The 16,373-nt window shown below is 39.6% G+C and overlaps 2 protein-coding genes across 4 annotated transcripts; one reads left to right on the top strand and one right to left on the bottom strand.

Moving 5' to 3' along the window:
• Nucleotides 1-442: 442 nt before the first annotated feature.
• LOC134860165 (cysteinyl leukotriene receptor 1-like) lies at nucleotides 443-6,856 on the bottom strand. 3 transcript variants are annotated; one of them, XM_063877013.1, is made up of 4 exons: nucleotides 6,273-6,856; nucleotides 3,848-4,037; nucleotides 1,970-2,465; nucleotides 443-1,816 (listed from the first exon to the last, which is right to left on the bottom strand). In XM_063877013.1, exons 3-4 carry the CDS (start codon nucleotides 2,451-2,453, stop codon nucleotides 1,431-1,433), a joined length of 870 nt encoding a protein of 289 aa, XP_063733083.1. In that variant the 5' UTR covers nucleotides 2,454-2,465; nucleotides 3,848-4,037; nucleotides 6,273-6,856; the 3' UTR covers nucleotides 443-1,430. The 3 variants fall into 3 exon arrangements, with proteins under 3 accessions (XP_063733083.1, XP_063733081.1, XP_063733082.1); XM_063877011.1 differs by having other exon boundaries at nucleotides 443-2,465; nucleotides 6,273-6,854; XM_063877012.1 differs by lacking the exon at nucleotides 6,273-6,856 and having other exon boundaries at nucleotides 443-2,465; nucleotides 3,848-6,264.
• A 3,197-nt stretch (nucleotides 6,857-10,053) lies between these two features.
• On the top strand, nucleotides 10,054-12,015 carry LOC134860170 (uncharacterized). The gene is made up of 2 exons (XM_063877015.1): nucleotides 10,054-10,173; nucleotides 10,862-12,015. The coding sequence occupies exons 1-2, from the start codon at nucleotides 10,139-10,141 to the stop codon at nucleotides 11,637-11,639; spliced, it is 813 nt and encodes a 270-aa protein (XP_063733085.1). The 5' UTR covers nucleotides 10,054-10,138; the 3' UTR covers nucleotides 11,640-12,015.
• Nucleotides 12,016-16,373: the final 4,358 nt, after the last annotated feature.

Genomic DNA, 16,373 nt, shown 5'->3' with positions numbered 1-16,373 from the left:
AGACGACCATATTCTCCTGCCCCTTTCTATAAATGTAACGCATTGTTTATAGCATTAGTTAATAAAATGTGATCCAGACAGGTTAAGATGTGTAGCACAAATTCAATGTTTGCAAGACAACCCGTCATATAGTGCTGCAAATCATTGTTCTCTCAACTCAGAGAAATAGAGAAAAATAATAAAAAGCAATGGCGAAACCGATCAGTGTCGAATCCTTTAGAGAAGGGCTATGGAGGTGCGACACCCAGTGGGCAGAGTTGGTAACTCTTTATGCAGTCACTATAAAAATTCCATTAATATAAGATAAGATGTACCTTTATTAATCCCTGTGGGGAAATTCGAGTTTTTAAGCAACAACAAAGAGGAAAAACAGTACAGATTCACACAGGGATATGAAACACATTTAAAATAACAAATTATAGAGAGATAGGTAACGAATTAGTGAGGGTTGCATAGTGAACTGACATGCATTGGATTATTTATTGATATAGTTATCATACATAACATGATGAATACAACAGTACAAGTGAAGTTGTTTAAAGGTACAGTTAGACATCTTTTTTGAAATATGTTAAATGAGAAGATTGATAACCTTCATGCGAGAGTGGTGTCCTTTTACTCCTCCATTTCTTAAAGGGACAGTTCACTGCAAATTGAAAAAAAAACCCACATTTTTCCTTTAAGCTGTAGGGATTTATACCAATCTATATAGTTTTAATTTTCAGTTTGGTTGTTGTGCTTAAAGTTGCAAAGAATGCATTTGAAAAAAACTTAACATTTTTTTTTGTTCCTAGACATAAACGCTCACAAGGTCTGTGGATTACCCTGAGTAAACAGGTCAGGATTACTTGAAAGATACATTCATTTATAATGTTTATTTTTGCCCTTTGACCACCACAAGCAGAGTTCCATCCAGTATTCAAGAGAAGGAGAAGATGTTGTTGCAGGCGATATCTCTACCCTCAAAGAACTCCCATCAAAACACTAGATTCTTATTTACAGGAACGATTCAGAAAATATCAACAGCACAGAAGAGGAAGATTATAAATCGTAAAAAAAGAACTGCATTCCAACATTAACATTGGCACAAAATATCCTGTGCTGTACAAGAGATCAGTACAATACATGTATACATTGGTACACTGTATTTATATATTTAATTCCAGTTTGCGTATTTATCTTGCTATTGTTCACTGCAATAATTCATCACCTAAATATTGAACAATATGCATTCATTACAATAACAAATATACATTTGAATGAAAAACAACATCCTGTAAGGTCAAAGCCCTTATAGTTAAAGCTTTCTCTCTTCGTTTTTTGTGTCCTCTCAAATATTTCCTGTTGTCAATGAGGGCACACACTATCCTGAGCTCTTCCATCCCATCTTAAGCTTCTTGATTGATGACACTGGTTCTGTCTGGTGTAAATTAACTAGCATTTAGCTGGTGGTTCTCCACGATCTGTAGGTCAGTGGTGGTTTTCATCTTGGCAATACGGTTTTGGGTGCTGTTCTTCATTGACCGCTTCATGGAGGACAAGCGGCTGCGGAACCCTTCTCCAGAAAAAAAGTAAAGCAGTGGATCAAAGCACGAGTTGGCAGCAGCCAGGCATTGTGTCACTACAACAGACTTCTGCAGGGCGACTTTCTCCGAGCAGTCCCTGGTTATGGCGTTCAGGTGGATGGTGCGCTGCACGTGGTAGGGCATGAAGCTAATGAGGAAGGTCAGCAGGACAATGACGATCATTCGGATGACTCTCGTGTCCGTGACCCGCTGACGTCGGGCGGCGTGGTTGCGGGACATCAGGGCTCTCACTATTCCAGCATAGCAGACCAGGATCACCAGGAATGGCAGGATGAAACCCACCACGAGAGACACATAGTTCAGCATGATAAGTTTCTGCTCTTCTCCACGTTTTGGAGGTTCAAAACATTTGGTTTTATTTGTGATTAGGTCAGTTGTCTCACCAGTGATCAGGAAGGGGGAGGATAAGAGACAGATAAGGATCCAGATACACACACACACCAGCTTGGAGCGGAATTCTGTCACCAGCTGCATGTTCTGCACAGGAAACACAATGGCCAGAAAGCGTGTGAATGACATGGCCGCCATGAAGTAGATGCTGCAGTAGAGGTTGACGTAGAGGGCATAGGAGCTGATGCGACAGAGGAAATCGCCAAAGCTCCACTGGCCCTTTTTGACGTAGTAGACAACTCGCAATGGCAATGTCATAACATACAGCAGGTCAGACACACCCAGGTTCAGCATGTAGATGTGAAAGGGGGAGCTCTGGCGGTACGTTCGTATCAGCACCACCAGGGCCAAGCCATTCCCAACCAAGCCTAAGACAGTGATGAGGGAGTAGGATGTTGAGTAAACCTGGTTACGGAAGTCATCAATGGAGGGACAGTTTGTGAAGTTGCCCTCCATGTGTGTCAGATTTGACTCCATCTTTGTCTGTAGCTGCAGGGACACAGAGAAATGACATGTGTGCAAAACAGAACGTGTGACAGAGAGAGAAAGAAAAAAAATGATTGACCACAGAGTATTATGACGGTGATGTGGCAGATTGTCCCAGAGATAATCTCAACATGCTGCTGAAGAGGAAACTCGAGTAATACATTCTAGACCTTTTTCCTGTTGACGTTTCTGAAGTATTGCTTTTTCTTCAGGGTGAAAAAGCTACACAAGAGACCACCATTCAAGACACAATGCCAAATTGGGCCGGGGGCAAAAAATGGGACGTGGGCAATGATCCCTTCTACACTCCCTACCCACCTACTTCTGGCGTACTGGCTCAGATAACAGCAATCTTCAAACTCAATCTAATCTCAAGTGTGTGATGGGAATGACAGGGTATAAAGTGGATTCTTAGGTAGGGTTAGGGATAGGGTCAGGGCCACGCCCATCTTCATACTTCATTTTGATCTCAACTACACATCTGCAAAGTTTGTCACTGCATCTTGCATGGTTGTGAGCTACCGCGGTCGTTCCACTGCCACACAAACACCCACAAAGACACACAGGGGGAGAACTGAAGCAATTTGTGTGTCTGTTGTGCAAGACAGTTGAGAAGCACGGTGCCTCTAATGTGAAACCATCCTGTAAGTTGGTCTGCCTATGGACAAATTATTGTCACAACATTGCAATATGCAGTCACAAAACTTTACAAATGTGTAGTTGAGCTCAAAATGGCAGCGGTGTCGCTATTGCTCTGGTGTGGTCCCGTTGGAAGCCGGTCTCTTGTGTTCATGATGAATTCAGAGTACAACCAACTGTGTGTACGTTCTATAAAGGGATTACACACTAATGAATATAACTCTACTGAAGGAGATGGGAGCATATGCCAAATTGTAGTTGTTACAGTATTAATCAGCACACCAGGCGATGAATGTTTCAGTAACCAGCACCCTTGTTAATTCCCTTCCTCTTCATTAACTGCAAGTCTCAATTAAAATCACCAAGGCACTTAAAGGAACCTTTTTCTTGCTGAAACTGCTTACTGTCAATGTCTTTGCCAGGTTGCCCTAAAACAAGATTTCTCACTATCCCTGGTAAAAAAAATTAAAAGGTAACAATAAAATAACTTATATTTTATCCCTCCAGTGAATCAGAATGCCATGCACATTATTGTAGTTCGTGTAGTGATGAGTAAATGTTATCAAATCATATTTGCATTCACGCTAACTGAATAATTGCACGATCGCTCTTATTCGTCTTTTGAAGGAGAGACTTATACACTGTACAATCTGCAAATGTGCTCAAACCCTGGATGTAACAGGTTCATTGCCACCTGCTCTAACTGTAGTCTTTAGTCTGATTTAGTAAAAGTATTCCTTACTTACCGCTGAGTTTCTCTTCTCTCCTGGTCGTTGCACATACAGCAGCGCAGCTTCAGTTTGTGTCTCCTCCGCCTCCTCTCTGTCTTGTGTGCCAGATGTCGTAGCACTGAGGGGAGGACCCTGCAGCAGGTGGCTGCTTCCTTACACACTCAGTTGTTTGGAGACTTTCCAAAGAAGGACTGGTCTGTCTCTACTGTGCAGCGCAAAGATATCGAACCCAATGACATCAGAAACAAAAAGCCACACATATATGATCAATGATAAAAAAGAGGTGCATTGAGACTGAAAGATGTGTTCTTGTTTAGTTGCCTAGACTTATTTATCCTATACCATTTAAACATTTGCCTAATTCACTTAGTCACATACACTTTAACTTTTGAAATATTAATATTTACTGTCTCTGTCCTCCAATGTATTATTTGCTTAGCCTGTCTGACCAGTTCGTCTGTAACTGTATACAGACGTGCTATTGCTTACATTAAGTGAACCCTTATTGAAGTTGTTGATAGAGTGTTGAAGAGTCAATATCACGCTCTATACCTGAGGTGTCCGGTTGTAAAGCAAAGGAGACGCCCTATAGAGCTTTTGGGGTTTTTTCCCCGGGCCTGAAATGCCTCCTTTGGACTCCTTAGTGTCCTTCAGTAAGCGCTAGGGTAACATAGTGACATCACAAAATAGGACTGCAGTATGAGAAAAATATCAGTGGATGCACAAAATACAAATATGAACCTGAAAATGAGCATGAAAAGTAACCCTAACCCTTTAAGGGTCAACCAACAATCCTTGTTGAGTTATGATGAAAGAATTTAGTCTTCCACATCATTTCCTTTGTATGTTGCTAATGAGAGTGATTTACAGTCACTAAATGGACTGCGGATACTACTGTGGAAATTGGCAAACTCATGTTTGCAGCTGAAAGGCCTTTGTGTTGGAAGAGCAGGATAATTAATCTATAACTCATTTAGTGAAAAGGCATCAGCAAAACAGTTGCTATATCAACACTGACTGTCCATGAGACATTGATTCATCTGTTATTAGCTCGATAATGCATTAAGGGCACCGCACAGAATTATTAATGGCGGAGGCAGAAAGCTGCCTTAAGTGTTTTGACCCTTCTGAGAGATGTTGAAAGTGCAGGCATAGTTATCTCAACCTAATTTCTGTAATGCAGCCAGCTAATGCTAATCGGAGCATTGCTTTTATTTTCCGCACATGTAGAACATTTTCAGCATGCTCTGTTTAACTTCATGGTTCACACATTGCGTAGCGATTGAGGTCTTTTTGTTGGATACACTCCACAAACACGTCACTAAATCATACTACGCCCAGGAAACTGCATTCATCTACAATTTGATCAGTTCTTCTAACAAATCCAACCTAAGCAGCAAATTCAAAAATATACAAGCACAAATAACACTTAACTCACCACCTGTTGAACAATAAATGGAGGTCGAGTGGAGTGCAGTAACATGAGCTCTTATGGTTGTTGAATGCATCATAATTGCAGCAATTAGCTAGATCCAATTATGAGAGTGGGAAGTCAAAATGCTTAATAGATTAAGTGCATCTTCCTGGCCACCATGATCTGGTTCTTGTTTGTGTGTGGATTCTTTATGTTACGGGTCCCAAAACTTGGGCACCATAGCAACAATAAAGAAATCTGTAGAAAAGCAGAAAAGTGCAGCAGCCACAATGAAGACGGGATTCGGTTGATGGTCTGGATTGCTTCTTATTTAACTTCACATCAAAATACAAACCTTCTTACATACATCATATTTCTTCGTTTGAATGACTACAATTATACATCAATTATACTGTTATTAAAGTGCAAAAAGTCAATTCCCAAATGTCTCAAACAGTTGTCTACCTTTAGCACATTGTTTGTAATCACCTACATAAGGTAAAACAAGAAAAATACTATAGCAATCTTTACAGTAATATTAGACTGTACTAACAACAGATGTCAAATCTGCAGTTGTGTACAAAGTTGCTACTCAGGAAGAACTTCTAACGTGCTCAATGTAAAACATAAAGCTATAAAATAACATGTTCTATCAGTATTTACATATGTATGACTTTAACCAATATAACATCTGTAACATTAAACTGTTAAGATCAGGTGTAGGAGCCCACAATCAACACACTGTAAAGTCATTACAAAAAGATAAGGCGATATGCCTGTAAGGTTTTACTCAGGTAAGCAAAAAAATACTTCCCATGCGCAACAGCTAATCTACCTGCAAGCCTTTGCTCAGGTCACACATGGCAGGCTGTCTGAAGCCCGCGAAACGGCAACTAGTCTCGGAAATTAAACGTTCTTCAACTATCTAAAACATGCTCAAAACTCACTGAAACATTCTATGAAACACCCCCAACATAATACTACGTTGACACAAGTTAACATTCATCATTTTCATCATATACTGACCTGTAGAAAACTGAAAAGTGCAGCAGCCACAATGAAGACAGAATTCGGTTGATCCTCTCTAGATTGCTTATTAAAAGGGGGCGGAAGTGTACCCCCATAAACTAACCCAGGTGCAACCGCTCACCTGCCAAAGGTTCCACCTTGGCGCTGTTTACTCTTAATATTCATCATACAGTACAGATAAACAATTAAATGACGTGAATGTCACCAAAAATGAATACTCACAATATTGAGCTTTTCAAAATAAACAAGTTCACTGTTTAGCAAAAATAAATACATGTAATCACACAAATAAGTGTATCAAATTTGGGTTGTACCACACTTACATAGACATTTTACAGTAACCGACCAACATTGCCCATTTGCTCATAAAACCACAGTTTTTGTCTCTATTTTCAGGATCTATTCTTCTGTTGTATATGGGTCAAGTGTGTAGGAAAAACACATCTGCCCCAAGCAAATCAATTAATGGCTCTGCTCCATGTACAGAACATGGATGTTTTCAAGAGAAATGGATACAGCATTGGAGCATTGGCAGTGCCCTGTTTAATCCTACGGAAGTTGCTCAGTGGCCCCTGGAGTGAAAAAAAAAAAAAAGTGACATTACCCCGGATCTTCTGCATCCGTGGAGCCACAGAGCAAGTGGACAGCACGGTGCCTCTATCATGAAGCCGTCCTCTGCCAAGCAACATGTCTGTCCGTCTGTCTCTCCACCTGTCGGTCGGATTTTGTCACTGCAATAGCATCATAATGTTTTTGTCACAACTTTACAGATGTGTTATCGAGATAAATATGAGGGTCTACTCGGAAGATGAGAATGGTACAATTTGAAAGCAGAGGAAGTAAGGAGGAAGCACGCCAGAAGGAGAGATTGGCCCCTTTGACGTCAGAGTCTGTGGTTGGCATGCTATCTCCTACTGAAACTCAAAATTGGTTTCTACTAAAACACAGTTTTCCCCGAATGTAATCATTACCACGATCGTTCCGTGACCTTAACCAAGACCCTTTGGTTCCCTCAGCTTAAATCTGGGTTTCATTTTGTTTTTGGCTTCTTGGGGCCATGTTTGTGTGCATCTGAAGAATGAAAGTCTAACACTACTCCCATTTTAAATTTTTGTTTGGCCTCTATAAGGGTATATTCTAGTACTTTAGTAGCTAAATGCTCCATAATCTTTGCCCAGGTAGCCATAACTTTGTCTGGAACGTATTTCATTGTTTCTTAAACATAGAGGAGGAAGTTCATCGAGTACCCATTTCAGTCGTTTTTCAGTCGAAACCTCCTTGACTTCAGTTTACTTGACACAGATCTCCTGCATATTTGAGCCGGGCCCAGCACCTCCTCTGCCTTTGCTGCAGCACCTCTCCTTTCATGGAAGCAAGAGCCGCTCTAAACCTTGAGCTAACACACTTCAATTATCACTGTGTGATTCATTTCAGGATTTGCATATTTTTGAACTGCTGGGAAGTTGTCATACTCTCCAACACTGTTCCCCTCCTACTTGCACAGTTTAGTTTTGTTAATTTATCACAATTTTAAAAGACAGATTTATGGAGTTGAGAAAGTAAAAGTAAGCTTGTTAAAGTCAAAGACTATTAATGCTAGGGTGGTCTGCTTACACTGAGATCTATTGTAGTTTAAATGGTCCGTTGTTTGCTCTGCAGAGCTGATAATATCCTGCAAAGTAGGATGTTTATGTAGGTCACTTTCTCTCTAAATTATACAGTTCTCAGCGGTTTGGTGGAGTGTTTCACAGAGTGGTGCTCAGAGATAGGACCCTGCCAGAACACAAGAGGCAAACAAACAGCTTATACACTCTTGTGGTTTCTTAGTTGCTAATGCATTGTATCTGCAACACTGCACTGGGTTCTTTGAGCAGTTTTTTTTTTTTTAATTCACCTGAGATTAGTTCAGCGGAAACATTAAATTTGTCTGTTTACGCGATAACACTGAACAACTGTAATGTTGACTTTACTTAAATGTATTGTATGTCAACAGATTGCACAAAACTGTATAGGTTAGTTTAAAGCAATAATATTGATCAAATTAATAATTAACCTACATAACCTAATAGTTATATGAAATTACTTGACATATAACATTTAGGCAAAGTCAACTTTTCCATTTTTTCAGTGCATGTTATAAATATGTGAAAAGCTTATATTACATAAAATAGAATAGCACTTTATTGGGTAATTTTACAAAACCAGATTGAAGAACAGAAGCCACAATTCAGTCCCGGCATGGAAGTTTATTCAAATGGTCCTTCACCATGACAAGTGGTTTTATTTAATTGGCTGTTAACATTCATGTTAAATCCATAAACCAAAGGTATGGCTCCAGGCTTAGTTAAGGTAACCTCCCACATCTATTATATTAGGAATGTATGTCACACAAATAGTTGAGTGTGTGCAAACACGCTGAAACAGATTCATCTCTTTGACAGCGTGTACAAAGGAAAAAAGATAAAATACTAATTTCCTCTGAGTGCTGAATGCTGAGAAAACTTCCCACTATTGGTCATCTGAAGATGGGCCATTTTATCAGCTGGTTTGTTAAAGTACGCTTAAGTGAACCAGTTTGTGTCTATCTATTATTAAGTTCTAATACCTATACTAAATCTGCTAGATCCGGGCAGTAAACAAAATACACATACAAAATAATTTATATGCAAAGGTTTTGTATTTATAACGTTACAACATTGTCCATTTTTCCAGCGAAAGAAATCAGGCAGCAAATAAATGTCCTTAAAAAGCCTGTTTGGGAAAACATGTAATCATAGAAAGCACTGTTTACTCTCAGTTCATACCGAAACTTGTAGATAAATACTCACATGTCACGTGATACACATTTACTCATACACCTGGCCTTTTAAACACGATCACTTGTGCATTATGAGTACCAAAGTAAAACTAAAACCACCTGTTGTCAGTCAACCATCACAGAAGTGCTGTACTAATAAATGAACTTTAGCAAAATCATAGCGCCAGAGTGAGTCGAGGGATTAGTCAGTTTAGGTCAGAGTCACAATGTTTGGCAGCAATAACAAACGGCAGTTATCATGGAGATCATAGTTGCTGTGGCTACGCTTGTGTGTTTCACCGCGCCTTTGGGACCGCATCCAAATAACTGACATGTGTGGGGTGTTACACATTTTAACATTCACAGAAACATAAATCATTTAATACACGATAAGCATGGTGGATAATTAAATTATTGACCCATAGGCAAGAACTAGCACTAGGCTCCACCACTATCACAACATAGGAGCACAGAATGAATAGTTGTTGAGCCTTTTTGTCTTTGAATTGTGTCTCTTTGTTGTTGTTTTAGTGTCTATGTACTTTTAATTGTATCACTATGTAGTTGTTTTGAGCCTTTTGTAGTATTTTGTATCTTTGTTAGTTTTTAAATCTCTGTGGTCGCTTCTTGCATGGTACTCTTTGGAGTCATTTTGTTTGTCTTTGCAATTGTTTTGTTTTTGTCTTTTGAAGTTATGTTTTATAAAAAAAGCTTCTCCACCAGCAGTTCCCTGACAGATTGAATGCAAGGCATGTTGGTAACTCATACCCTGGCATCAACTCTCCCATTCAAATCTCCTTTTTTGGCTCTGTGCTGCATGGAAAAACACCCAGGTTTACTACAGCGAGGCCTCGGGCACATATTCTCCACCGACATGAGTCAGATACAGTCTGGCTCTCCTCCAAATGAGACATGATGACATTTACGGACTGAACCAGTCCAGTTGAAGCAACCAATTGATAAAGACAGCAGAGACACACACTTGCTCAATCCGCCTTGTCCTTCAGAGAAGTCGGTCTGGTATGGGGGACAACACTAGCAGCTCACATTCAGGTGAAAGAGGACAATGATTTTCAACCACGACTTCTGGCCAATACACAGGTGAGTCCCACACATACCGTATAAGATTTAATTCTTTGTTAAAAGGTATAGACAAAAGTATAGATCTGCTGTTGAACCTTGACCTTTCAGATATGACAAAAAGCCTTTAAATATTAGCATCAACAACCAAGAGGTCAACATTGGATCTTTTCGGTAGTGGAGCAAGTTGTCATATCTGTAGACAGATGAATGATATAGTTACATTTATCATATTCAATAACATGTAACACAACACATGTAATAACATTACAGTATGTAAGGCATTTCTGTTTTTAATTGTTGCCCATCATAAACTGAACAAGCCTTGCTTTCCCATGAAGTGTCATTGAGCACTATAGGTTTCCTTCTAGGTGTCTTTATCCTTTTATCCTCAATAGAACTTAGATGAGGCAAGATGAGGTTCAACCTAAGTCATGTTGAGAGATGCCTTTAAAACTGAAGAATGTATTGATGGCCTTTTGCTTGCCTGGGCCTCTGCCTTCTTACACAACACTCCAGCTTAGTCATAAAAACTGAGAATTTCATAAGGAAAATAATGTAGCGGATATAAATCACAAGGTGTGTTTGTATTTGCACCTTTGCAGGGGTGGAACAGAGAGACAAGATGAATATTTATACCAATGACATTTTCCAAAAAAGAATAGGAGCATTGCAAAGAGCTAACCCCCACATGTTGCACTCTCTGCAGAACAAACCAACTTGTGAAGTCAGTGTGTGGAATGAGCTCTTGGTGCTGGCCCGGCTCCGCCACAGAGGTTGTGCTGTCGGCCTCCCGAGGATGGCTGCGGCGGTTCTTGTTCCTGAAGCTGGTGATGGTGCTGTTGTTCCCCCATGCAGGCAGCCTCCCCCTGCTGGCTGGCAGCGTGTTCAGCCTGCGGGCCCTGTTGCTGCTGCGCTCCCCTCACATCTCCATCAAGCCCTGCACCGTGCTGCTGGGCCGGCTGGCTCTCGCGGACAGTCTCGTGCTGCTGCACTGGATGCTGCAGCTGGGAGCAACGCTAGAGACCTGCTGGACAGAGGAGATTAAAATGAGGGATGAGGGATCAGTTTGGTGGAGGGAGGCTGTGAGCGTGCTCTGTCAGCAGCTGCTTGATGCTCACCACCTGGCCTCTCTGCTCCTACTGGGGCTGCTTGGATTGGAGGCCACGCTGGTGTCTCGCTGGCCCGAGCAGACTCGTAGGTTCAGGACGTCTCACTGGGCTCAGCTCAGCTGCAGCCTGGTCTGGACACTGGTGCTGCTGGAAATGTTGTTCTCGCTACACTCAAAACTTTTGCAGGACTCTGGACCACAAACGTATTCCTCAACAGAACAAAACTCCCAAAGTCATCCTTTGGGCCTGGTACCTCTTCCCAGCCTTCCCGGTTTCTCCTCCTGCCTGAGGAGGACATTATGGCTGGGGAATCTATGGCTACATTATGTTGTCTTTAATGTCAGACCACAGAAGAGAAAGAGCTCCTTCCATTGAAAGCTTTAATAATCATTGTATTATATTTAATTTATGTTATAAAAGTGCTTTTATTATGTGCAGTACATGAACTGGATAAGATGTCTTAATTTGGGCCTTGAATAAAGTAATATGCAAATAACCGGAGACACTACAGATGAATTGTAAAAGTAAGACTTTAAATTAAAAGGTATCACTAGGAAACTTCCCCCAACAGATTACTCATCAACACATTTGTCACGATTTCTCAAAAATACACATTTAAATAATCAATTGAGGCATTCTCTATTTTTAAATCTATAGACACAAGTAGACTAAGTTAGTAAAATAAACAACTATTTTGGATGTCCTCTTTACATTAGTCTGTATTTTAAATAACCCAATCACTCAAAATGGATCTCGCATTATTATATTTATTAATTTATTTTGAATATAGTGTCTCATTTTAACTGAACATGGCCTCTCTGGCTACACATGGTCATTCAATCACACAAATTGACTGACTTTTTTAATAAAACTCAAATGTGTGACTTGCTAGAACATAGTGTAATAGTAGCAGAGTCAGAAGACATTAAAGCAACTAAACCAACTAAGGCTGTAGAATACATAACATTTCATTTAGCTGATGCTTTTATCCAAAGCAACTTACAATAAGTGCAAAAACCATAAAGATTCAAACCCTGAACAACAAGGAATGTGCAAATATATTAACTTCAACAAGTCATACCATTTTAAGTGCTGGTGAATGAGTTCCAAGGCCTAAGCTAACTCTTTAAAGCGCATATGCAGAGTTTCTGCTGTCCTTATGTCAATGGGGAGCTCTTCCGCCATTTAGGTGCCAGGATAGCAAACAGCCGTGTTTTTGAGGGGTCCCTGCGTCCCACTTGCAGAGATGGAGTAGCAAGCTGATTGGCTGACGCCGAGTCAAGTGCACATGATGGGTTGTATGGTTTAACCTAAGCCTGGATGTAGGAAGGGCCTTACCCCTTCACAGCTCCATAGGCCAGATATGTATCAAATATAAAAACAGCTTTTTATTACTTTTGAAGTGGAATATTAGTATTCTTTCTTTTAAGCTATTGTATATAATCTTTACTTCAATGAACTAACCTGTATAAAAAACATACAGAAAACAAATTTTATGACAACTGTCACAGTATAGGCGCACATATTCTGTGAAATGTAGCTTTACGTTTGATAGATTTTTAATCAAAGGTTTCCTCAGTTTACATTTGAGATGCACGCTATGTAAGCACTGGATCCCCCATTCTAACCCTGAGAGATTATGATCAGTTTTACACTGTAAACATGTTCTCATCCACCAGCCTTTCAGCTGTTTGATCTGGCAAACAGCCTAAGATAAGATGAAGTGAAATGCAACACTGACAGATGTTTGCAGTGTCTCATTCTTCAGTATGAGTTGTATCTGTTTCAGGATGTTTCCGGTTGTGGCAGATCTAATTTTTCTTGCTAACAAATCGCTCTTTTTACATTTACTGCAGCTTATCATTTGCACAGTAAATCTTATTCAGAGCATTAAGGCATGGGAACCGGATGTGAAGGTTCAGTAACAATATTTGTTTTCTAATGGATGAAGATCCAAGATCCACGGTGCAGGTGCCCCAGCCAGTTGAGCCACGGCCGGGGCCAAAGCAAAACAATTTAACAGTAAATTTGGTAATTAAAGGTTTATGGACTGCTTGGGAAAAAACACTTGCCCAAAATATACTCAACTTTTGTGAAAGTGAACATCAGAACTCTTAGTATAAAGTCAGAATTTACCTCAAGGATGTTTGTAAAAAAAAGTTCTGTGTGGCCCTTATTATCTTACGTATTTAAGGATCAGGTGAGAAACATTTTCATTTTACTTGTGAGACATGAAGGATGTTGTGTGAATGCTTTTTCCAGCAGAGGGAAGCAGAGTCTGCTGTCAACTTATTCTTTAGACCTCACAGAGTCCTTGGCAAAGTGCATAGGGTTGGGGAGGATGGAGAGACTCAGCTTCAACAGGCTAATTAACATGGCTGCCTTATGTGTGTGTGTGTGTGTGTGTGTGTGTGTGTGTGTGTGTGTGTGTGTGTGTGTGTGTGTGTGTGTGTGTGTGTGTGTGTGTGTGTGTGTGTGTGTGTGTGTGTGTAGCTGGAACTTCAAGTGTTCCTGGAACTAATCAATTAATGTTGGAAACCGAGGAACAACAGGGTGAAGAGAAGCGAGGAACACTCTGATGGTGGCTTCCTTCCCATGATGCTCTCTGTTTGGCAGTGGTAGTCCTGCTTAATGTACTTTGTTACCGTGCCTGTCAGTCACAATTAAACAATGTGGGAGGTCAGCCATTGAATTCTACTGTAACAATGGTTCTTGTTTGTCCCTTTCAACAAGTCAAGGTTCATTTGTGCCCTGCAGGATTTAGAGGACAATAGTAAGCGGTCCTTTGTCGTGATAATTTGTTACAGAAATAAAACGAGAGACTTCACGTGTTTTCAGAGAACTAAACACAATCTTTTGGAGAATCATTTACATATGCTGCAGTATGCCCTCATGACTTGTATGTGTCGTTCTAGCACCCCCCTTTGGACTCTCTGTTAGTTGTCAGTGTTGAGACACACCATTTTACCCACAATCCCTGTTTCCAGATGATGAATGAATAATAACACACTTCCTAATGTGTTTACTTCCTGTTACCACCACACACATTCTTTCTAGCATAGGTCTTTTTTACAGCACATATTTTGATGAATCATGCAATCTTTTTAAAAATATTATATCAAGTTGAAGTGAGGGGAGGTATATTCATGTTTCTCATTGTTTTAGGTCAACAAAATAGTTTTGGGTGAATAACAAAACAGATGTATACATTTCAGTAATCAAATCATTTAGAATTGTAACTTTCATAATACAGTTTCATCAGGTTACTGAAAATGGAGACAAAATCCAATATAGCTCATTTATTTTTATTTTAGTTTATTGTTTACTAAAAAGAAGGGAATTTCCAGATGGAATTTTGTTTAAAGAACTTTTTCTTGATGTCCTGGGCGGGGGGGGGTGTTGGGAGGACACTGATATTTGACTTCTACTGCATGATGGCAATAAAGCAGATTAGAATTAAACTACATTCAATTATCCCCTCACGTCCTGCCAATTTCCCCCCAAGCTTGTTCTATTCCTTTATTAGTGGATAATAGAAACACGTAAAAATGTAAATGTGTAGTGAATGCTTTTTAACTCAATTAATTCTGTCTGATTACATGTCAGATTGTTCATAGACTACTGATATTCAAATAGCAACACCATCTTTGTTTTACATTTTTAACTAAAGCTTGAGACAGGGTCAACAGTGAAGCTGTTCTTATTGCATCAACCCCTCCCAACAATGGTTGTATTAACAAAGGGAGCTAATAAGAAAAAAGAATGGGAGTTTCCAATTGATTCAATCATTATTTATAATGCAATAAGACGTATCAAGTAAATTTAGTTTCTTTTGAATATGTTCATTCTTGTTTTTTTTCTTAAGATCACTATTTCAGTACACAGAAATCTGATGAAATTTTCTAAGGAATGGGCGTACCCCTCAAAACAGAAGTGAATTCAGTTTTTAGGCTTTCTTTTTTCATATACAGACCCCCCCCCCCCACACACACACACAGACACACACCCCCACCCTTCCTCTCAGTGGAACCCAGGGCACAGTGATAACCTGCTGTGAACCCTGTTTAAATGAATGGCGGGGACTACTTATGTCCATTGGCATTACAAATCTGTATGTACAACAATGGCATTGTGGTGTTCCCCAGGGCTCTATGCTTGGAGTTTTCAGTTAAACATAAACATGTCTTTGTTTTTAATAAATAAAAAAATAACAATGCAAACAACACACAGATGTATATAATATTAACAGGTAACTATAGTCTCATACAAACACCAAGTATATGCTTTGAATAAATAAATGATTGGATGCACCAATGCATCACTTAGCTGGACTTCTGTATCACTGTCTTTACAGGTCCTCTAAAAAAGTGGATCAGCTGATGCTTGAGTCCTTACCAAGACAAGGAAAGTGGATCACATCACTTCAGCGCTCACATCTTTACCCCGGCTTTATGTTGAAGTATTTACTTTCAAATGTTACTGTAGGTTTGGTAAACACTCAAATGTGTTATGAACTATCCAGACCTCCAGGTCTTCTGGTAAAGGTCTGCTTTCTGTCCCCAGAATCAAAACTAAACACAGAGAAACAGTGTTCAGTTTCTTTACACCACATAGCTTCTGAAAAAAATGTAGGCCTGCTCCAACTTTTTTTTTTTTTAATTAAGGCTTAAGAATTTTATATTTGCCACAGCATTATATTATAAATCATTTGGAACCATCTTGCATTTCACTGTGATCTTATTCTTCTGTTTCATCTTTTTTCGTCAAGTTTCATTTTCTTATTTTTCTTTTCTTTTTTGCCATGTCTATTTTCCTTTTATTTTATATGCTCATTAACATGTATATATAGATGACAGTATGAATTAAAGCCCTGGAATAAGTTAAGTAAAAAAAAAAAAAACAGCAGTAAGCAAAATAAAGTTGACGTTCATGTGTACAAATTCAGTACAACACAGCTTATGTTAAAAGGTGCAATACAGATAAACTCGTCTTGCCAGGAAACCCATGTGTGGAAATGAACTTACTGAACCTTCGGCAGTTGGTTTTTTGCTGTATAGACCCTGAGGCAAAGTTCATCAGCCCATTATATCATGGAGACAAACAGCCTGC

The sequence above is a fragment of the Eleginops maclovinus genome, chromosome 23 (assembly GCF_036324505.1).
Source record: "Eleginops maclovinus isolate JMC-PN-2008 ecotype Puerto Natales chromosome 23, JC_Emac_rtc_rv5, whole genome shotgun sequence".
In the NCBI taxonomy this organism is placed as follows: Eukaryota; Metazoa; Chordata; class Actinopteri; order Perciformes; family Eleginopidae; genus Eleginops; species Eleginops maclovinus.
This window is presented reverse-complemented; position numbering and strand designations above follow the sequence as displayed.

Excerpts from the sequence above, each read along its gene's own strand:
- LOC134860165 (XM_063877011.1), bottom strand. The coding sequence starts at position 2,453 with ATGGAGTCAAATCTGACACACATGGAGGGCAACTTCACAAACTGTCCC.
- LOC134860170 (XM_063877015.1), top strand. The coding sequence starts at position 10,139 with ATGATTTTCAACCACGACTTCTGGCCAATACACAG. Across the intron at positions 10,174-10,861 it reads GACTTCTGGCCAATACACAG|AACAAACCAACTTGTGAAGT; the intron begins GTGAGTCCCACA and ends CACTCTCTGCAG.